This window comes from Meleagris gallopavo, chromosome 12, assembly GCF_905368555.1.
Source record: "Meleagris gallopavo chromosome 12, MGAL_WU_HG_1.1, whole genome shotgun sequence".
In the NCBI taxonomy this organism is placed as follows: Eukaryota; Metazoa; Chordata; class Aves; order Galliformes; family Phasianidae; genus Meleagris; species Meleagris gallopavo.
The window spans coordinates 8,458,801-8,466,576 of record NC_139415.1 but is presented as its reverse complement, the minus strand read 5'-3'; the positions used below and the strand labels follow the sequence as shown (position 1 = coordinate 8,466,576).

The 7,776-nt window shown below is 46.7% G+C and overlaps 1 protein-coding gene across 5 annotated transcripts in view; it reads right to left on the bottom strand.

The window, feature by feature from the left end:
- Positions 1-1,202: 1,202 nt before the first annotated feature.
- The window catches only part of TMOD2 (tropomodulin 2), a 31,073-nt gene continuing 24,499 nt past the window's right edge, over positions 1,203-7,776 (bottom strand). For 4 of the 5 annotated variants that reach the window (XM_085234292.1, XM_085234294.1, XM_085234295.1 and 1 more), the window contains 5 exons: positions 7,576-7,706; positions 6,852-6,959; positions 6,443-6,586; positions 5,995-6,139; positions 1,203-4,338 (listed from right to left, as the gene is read on the bottom strand). In XM_085234292.1, the coding sequence (XP_085090418.1) occupies positions 4,304-4,338; positions 5,995-6,139; positions 6,443-6,586; positions 6,852-6,959; positions 7,576-7,706 (563 nt within the window). In that variant the 3' untranslated portion in view covers positions 1,203-4,303. The remainder of the gene's footprint in view (positions 4,339-5,994; positions 6,140-6,442; positions 6,587-6,851; positions 6,960-7,575; positions 7,707-7,776) is intronic. The other variant, XM_085234293.1, reaches the window with a different exon arrangement.

Genomic DNA, 7,776 nt, shown 5'->3' with positions numbered 1-7,776 from the left:
TCCGGGCATTGCGAGTAAGATGCCGCCACAGCCGTCAGCCCGGCTCCGCATTTGCGGCGTAAGGGTGGGGAAAGCTTAACGGGGCTTCCACCCGCAGCCGCGCAGCGGTCGGCGCAGACCGGGATCTGAAGGCGGTTATTGAGGTGCTATCCTTCGTTTCCCGATGGCTTTGACCCACCTCCCCCACGCAGCCCGAAAGCGGCGGGTTGTTACAGCGCGCCGTTGCCGCCTAGCGGGGCCGCGGGGCCGGCCCTTCTGCCCCCGAACGCGGGGATGTGGGGGGTTGGGAGCGCGGCTGTACGCCGAGAGCCTCTGAGAGCGGGCGATGGGCCGCGGGGCTGCTGGAGCGGCTGCTGCCGGGGAACGCCGCCACCCGGCTCAGCAGGCGTCTGTGCGAGGGATCTCCTCCGTTTGAAAGCTCTTCCCGCTGATTTACACGACGTGCGGGCTTTCCATGGGCACGTAAGGCGCTTTTCCTTTCAGAGGTGGGATACAGAGCGTCTCTGCTCCTTGCCGCAGACTGTGCTCGTGGTCAAAGGGACTTCAGCCCAGGCTGTGTAATGGCAGCAAGGCAGGACCAGACCTGGTCTTCAGGTTGCCGTTCCCTTTTTGCTAGAGCTAAAAGTGTGTAGAAATAAAATCCTGTCTTGGAGAAGGGAAATGGAGCGTGTGACCTCATAAGTGTCTCTGCAGCTGTATTCCCTGATTCAGCTCTAACTGAAGATCTGGGAATTTTGCTATGTATTTCCGTGAGCACTCCCCAATGTTATGCCCTGCAAATCCCCCAGAACTGCGTTCTGGGCACAGATGTGTTGTGTTTTCTCACTGAGATATTTCCTCCTTTTCTTTGAGTGTCTTATCCTTTTGTTGTTCTTTTCCTTTTTTTTGGCATGAAAGAAAAGTAGAAAGATGCTGTGACACGTTGGTGTTGGTATTGAAAGCATTATTTGTATTTGTAGTGTGTGTCAGTGTACAGCAGTCTGATGATTTCACTAGCTCAGCCCTAAGGCACCTATGGAGATCCAAGCAGGTAATGTGATGGTTCCCCTGATGCTTGGAGGGCTGCGTGTACAAAGAAATCAGTGTGTGTTCCCGGTGTCACATTGATAAAGCAAAGAGCCCCAGTCCTGAGCACGTAACAGGGGGAGAGAAGGTGAACCCTGGCAGATTTGAAGTACAACACCACAGAAAATCACAAAAGCTAAATTTTTATGAGGGTTTATTTAGAAAAACCATGATGGTGAAGAGTCACTGTTACATAGTGTGGCAATTCCCTTTCCCTTGAGTAATATGCACCACACTGTGCGCATGCAGTAACTTATGGTCCCGCAGAAACATCTCATCTAGAGCTTAACATGAACACTGCACTGCCCTTAGCGCACACCACCACTCACGTACGTGTTGGGGGACACACAAAGTTGAGCTTTTCCATGAAAAAAAATTGTATAAAAAACACAGGCCAAACTGAAGCTGTCAACTCAAAAAGCAATGTGCAAAAGAAGACAAAGATACTCCTGAAGGTTTGCTTAAGATAAAGGTCCTCCTCTGTCCTTGTCCCCTGCTCAGTGCTGTTGGGAAGTGTGGCTTTAATAGGGACTTGTCCCATCCTGACCCCTTCATGTTACTTGCAGAGATTTCCACCAAATAAATCACCCTATAAGTGAGCTATAAATGCAAAATTCTCCCTTCAAGCATCACCACCGTGCTGTCACTGTACTGAAAGGATCCTTACACTGTTGCAGTGTTTGATATGTGATACTCAGGGCCAGATGATGAAAAGCCCTTGTGCAGAGCACTTAGAAGAGGCAGGACGGATGTCTCTGATCCCTCACAGACAGGAGCAGGGCTGGCAGAGGCTGCCTGGAGCAAAGGGCCAGGCTGCTGGGTTCCCCCCATATGCCAAAGGAACCAGAGCCTGGGTCTCTGCCACAGGGTGCTCAGCTTTTGAGGCTGAGGGTGATACCCAGTGTCTGAGCACCCCTCCTCCTGGAGAACATGTGCTGGTGCAAAAGACATGGGATGTGAAGGGCAGGAGGTGGCCCTGGGCCTTCCCGAACTGTTCCCTGGCCCACGATGTGAGCTGAACACAGCCGTGGGGCACTGAGGCCACATGTGCAGCTCTGCATAAAGCAACGTGGAACGGCATGCTGCAGGCACTGGGGCAGCCATGCCAGCCATCCTTATGGAACGCTGCATGCACACACCAACACTGAAATGGCAGATAAGAAGAGAAATGGATTGCACTTGTTTCCCTTGAACACACATGCATGTACCATCCTTACTAACAAAAATGTTAAAAAAAAATTAAATACGTTTAAAAAATGACAGTTGGGATTCTCCTCATTGGAACAAAAGAAGAAAATAGGGGTAGCATGATTCTGATCACTGAGGTTGGTCAGCAGTCATCTTCTGCCTTTAGGAATGTGGGTTCTCTCTTTCTCAATGCTGCAAAGCCCAGCATCTGTTCCAGGTGGTTTTTAAGGACTGTCTATTTAAGACCCTGCAGAGTTACAACTGTGTTACAGAACTTGCTATTTTCTAAAGGAATATCAAAGTTTTTCTGCAGTAAATCCAGGGAAGATCTCAGCGAGACTCCTCTGTGTTGTTTTCACTTCTAAAGAAAGGTTCCAGCAGATATGGTATGGACTGGGAGCTCACTGGAGAAGTCAACTGCAGGTACTTTGCATCCCAGCTTGGCATCACACTTAAGTGGGATTTGAGTGAATGCTATTCAGTTGAGACCCCCCTATGAAGACAAGCATCCAACAGGAGGGGCTGCTGTGGGCCTACTCACGTTCATGAAGAAGGCACAGAGAGCACTGTGCCCGTCAGCCTGCACTCCTGCTCTGCTCAGCCAAACCCACTCCAGGGCTGTGCCCCATCAGAGCTTGGGGGCTGTCACCATGTGATAGAAGCAGCACTGTGTCCCTGATGTCCCGAGGGAGCACTTGAAGCAGAAGTTGGTGTGCCCCAGTGTGCTTCTGAAGCTTTCCACAAAGCTGAGTAGCACACCTGCCTGGAGCTTCCCAGGCTGCTGATGGACAGCCACAGTGAGCATGGCTGTTTGCCAGAGCCAGCTGGTGGCTGTGACAAAACAGTGGTACAGAGTAGCTTTGGACTGCAGGATGCACAATACAAACATCAGACTAATGTAATGCTGTTGCACGCTGGGTTTAGCTGCTCTTCACAAGCACTTTCCCCTGTTTAAGAGTTTGTCTGGCATCTGAGTGAAGGCCACTTGTGCCTACCTTCAGTCTGTCCTTACTTGGCCAAGCACTCAGGTGAGTACCCGAGTGCCTCGTGCCAACCCAACTCAAGTCTGTGCATGTGAGTTCTGCAGTTGGTCCAAATACTCTCTTGTTGTTTTTCCTGGAAGCATAGCCACTGCTCAAGATTAACTACTTAATTAGCCTTCATCAAAAAGGTCCTGAGAACGTTGCTACAATACTAACAAATATATATATATAAATACCAGAACATAGGGCTCAAGGCAAAACAAATGCTTGCTTAGATTAATAGCTGTAAACTGTGTATTCTACGAGCAAATAAAAACTTGTTGGCATAGGAAATAAACCTACCATTCAATGTACATAGGATTGGCAGCACTAAACTTACTTTACTCTCTGGAATGAGGACAACAAGTACCAGTGTAACACTGCAACACGTCCCACCGAACCCAAGCTCATGTAAACAGGTGTGCTTTCACAATGCTTACACATCCAGGCATGACCCTGCACTTGGAGCCAGGCAGGCAGAGCCCTGCAGAAGGGCTGCTCCTGCACAGCCCCAGGGCCTGCTGCAAGACAGGGTGAGATCCTGCAACACTGCACTGCCATTCTAGCTCTACGTTGCAGGACCCAGCTCAGCAGAATGATACACACCATAAGGATTATTTGCAGTGTAAGGCATTGCAGGACTTGGTCCTAAGCTTTCTATTTTCAGCAGAGAACCCCTTATCCATACACAAGTTCATACTTCAGCATATCCAAAAGTGCCTAAAATAAGGGTCAATGTCACTACACATTATGCCCAGTAACACACTTAAGATGCTGCTTATTGGCTTCAGATATTGTGAAACTTTTTCATTAAACTCAAACCAACTATGAATCTTCCTCATGAAAATTAAATTAACCGTGGAAGTTAAAAATGATCAGGCTGCGTTTTCAAGGTTAAGAGGAGACGTTAACAGAAAGGAGCAGCTCCCATTGCAATGGTTTTCCAACGCCTTCCCTCCCTCCCCATGAACACTCTGGGATTGCAGTGCTGGAGGGCTCCAGTTCTGCTGTGCATCCGCTGTGTGTGGCTACTGCCGCTCTCCTTCCACGCGCTTCTTGCGAACTGGGACAGCAGGACAAGAAAAGAGCAGTCAGTGAGAACCAGAGCACTTTTCTCAGCGACACACTCCCTTCCCGTGACGTGAGTGGGAAGGAGGGAGCTTCTAACAAATACTCAGCACTGTTATGTTCATAAATACCATAACTGACGTTTCTAGTTGCAGGGATCTCTGTTGTAGATAAACAACAATCATAAGGTTTGAGAAAATAAACTGAAGTACTGATATCAGTGAGTAACGGCAACCAGGAAAACATACCCGACCTTACAGCTTCTGTTTAAAGTTTCTGTTGAAACTTCATGTGCTATGATGACATCAGCCATTAATGTTAACCAGCATCAATTAACTCAGAACAGAGTAGGTTGAGATTGCCAGTAAGCAGAGCAAAGAGTGATGAGCTTGGTGTTATGGGCAGGATTCAGGTAACAAGGAGACACGTGTGAATTTTTACAGCGCTTGAGATGCATTATGGCTGTACAGAGCTGGTCTCATGGGGCCTCATCTGCTGCTACATATCCCAGTAAAAAAGCAGTGAATATTCTCTGACTTGGCCAGGTAAGGATGTTCTTCTGTTCGTGTGATACAAGGTGGTGTTATACTGAACTGTCGTGTCCTGCTCCTGATATTAAATTGCTGGACTAGACAACAAAGGCAGTAAAACTGGATGAATGGGCACCTTTCACTACAGAAAGTCAATAATAATATATAACTGCAAAAATCCCATTACTTTGCTATCAGGAGGTTTATTTCACAGTGTTTTCCTGGCAAACACTGTATTAGTCCAAGGCCGTCGGTGTATAATCAATCATTTGTCTCCTAGTGTTTTGTTGCAGTTATTTCATTTTTTGAAAATATTCTGCCCCACTAAATCTTGAAGAAAGCCACACAATGTAAAACCTGGAAAATGAAGATTAGCTTCAAGATACATGCCGAACGGCAGTTGTTAAATAACAGGGAAAGTTTCTAAGGAAACTAATAGTTTCAGGAACAAGAGTGTATTCTGAGGATGGTTAAGTACTGCTAAAAATAATACGAGGCAGGAAAGAAGTAGGTTCTAGTTCAATTTTTATCTTAGCTCTTTAAGAGAGAAACCCAACCAAATGCATAGTGGTTTGACACCACACTTTGTGTTATTAATCAGTTCCACCTTGTAGAGCTTATTTTTATTTTATTTCCTTTTACTCTAAACTGTTCCTGCCTAGCCATCTCCTTCCTGCTCTGTTTAAGCAGATCATCTCACTCAGGTAAAACTTGCAAAGCCCTCTTATCCTTTCCTGTCACAGGCCACATGAGCAGTAAATTTTAGTGCTCCCTCAGTTGGCCGGGTTTGCTCTGCTATGGCAAGGTGAGGACTCCTGTGGTCCCTGAGCAAGCAGTGGGGCTGGCTGTCTTTACTCACTGGCCAGAAGAGCCGATGGGACAGCTGGAGATCCAGGGCACTGCATGGAAAAGGGTTACTCCCCTTTCCAGCACAACTGGGAGAATCACAATAAGACCTTAGGTGTTCTGTGCTCTAGAGCCTGGGGAGTTGCACATCACCCCTTGCATACAGACTGGATGTTGTGAAGTTAATATTCAATCTTATGTACAGACTGGAAGAGTGTAAAGGCCAGGGCTTGGCTCACCTGGACAGATGAGGAATGGATGGAGAAGCATCTTACCCAGGTCGTTGTTTTTAGTGATAGCCGCTGCTACCCTGGTTCGTGGGCCTTGCTTTGTGAACTGGTATCCAAACTTGAGGATCTTGGAGTTCTCCTCCAGCATCTTGGCAATCTCCATCTCCACAGCTGTCCCCAGCTGCTGCCTCTGTTGGTGACACAGTGAAATGTCCCCAAAAGAAAAAAAACTATTTGTTCTCAAAACACAGAAAATTAGAACTTATATTTCAGTACTGTGTCAAACTACAAAGAGAATCCCTACCCTGGAGACATAGCTCTGGATTTTATGTTTTCTTTTTCCTAGTTTTATTTGGACATTTTCCATGGTGTGGTTGCATGGGACATGAGCTGCAGAACAGCTCCAGAGGCTGCCTTGGCTTTGCCAGGGCCCTCTGGGAATCTGCACAGAAGAGAAACAGAAGGGGACTGCAGTTCAATGCTCTCTCTTTACCTGGTTGTCAATTTTAATCTCTGTCAGGGATTCATTCTCCTTCAGCGCATCAATCAGTGCCAAAATACCCGTCCCAGTGATGAAATTGGACTCTACATTCAGACTCTTCAGTGTTTTGTTCACTTTCAACATATCTGCAAATGCCTGAGGGGTTAGAAAGAGGGAACAGATCAAGTTCTTGAAAGCTTCAGGAAATAACAGCAAATCTGTAAAAACATGGCTTAGTATCTACAAAGAAATAAAATACAGATAGGCTCAAAAGAGAATGGAGGTAAATCAGAATAGATTATGCTTCTGTTACGCATAGTAGCAGGGAAATTCTGCTAGGTAAAATCAAAGCTCTGTCCTAAAGCACATACAGACCTACTTTAACACTGTATTTTATTTTCCAAACAGTGTTGTAACTTACAATAGCTACAGGGTCATTGCTTCGAGTAGCAGCAAGGCTGAATGTCTTCACATGTACGTTGCTTTCCAAGGCTTTTGCAAATTCTTTTAGTGTTGGAATAGGGATATTCTACATTAAGAAGATAAATCGAGTAGTTAGGAAAGCCAGTCACATCAGTAGACACTGGTTCTATTTATCATCAAACTGATGGATTAATAGCCACAGACTGTGTGCTTCAAACCATCTCAGTGCCCATAAGAGCATCTGAGGCGGGACCACTTGTGCTTGGGGTGCTCAGCAGCCATGTGGAGCTCTGTGCTGGCACACTGTGTCAGCACTGCCTGTATCTGGGTCAGGCCAGGGCCAGCACGTGACTGATCTGAGCTACTTTCCCATTTTGCTGCTGGTAGTTCAGAGTCTCTGCATCCCAGCTCCTCCCCATTTCCGTAGTGGGCTAATTGAATTAGGGCAGTGATGATTATGTAGTGCCCAGGAGATGTCTTGCTTTATGAGCTCTAAAGAAAGGCAGCCAGAGGGAGTCACCCTGTGGGCTTTCAATTGGCTTCTATTTCAATATCAGACACTGATGACCTGGGAGCCTTTAGAACTCTTCCCTTTGCTGCCCTTTCCTGTGTGTGCTGCTTTCACTGCACAGTACAGAGAGTAAAAATATAAAGATAAAAGGGTGCTGGAAATATTTGAATAAACCCATCTGTGAGGATTTATACGAAACCATGGCATCTACCTTTATGTTGTTCAGATTAACTTCTACGAGAGTAGGATCATTTGCTTTTATCCTTTGTAAACTTGCTTCCACATTGGTTGGATTAGGTGGCTCCTCAAAAATAGGCTTCACCTTTTCACCTTTGACCACATCTGCAAAAGAAGACCGCATCAAATGCTGGCATCAGGACCAGGCACGGTGGGTGAGCCTGACTCTTCAGTT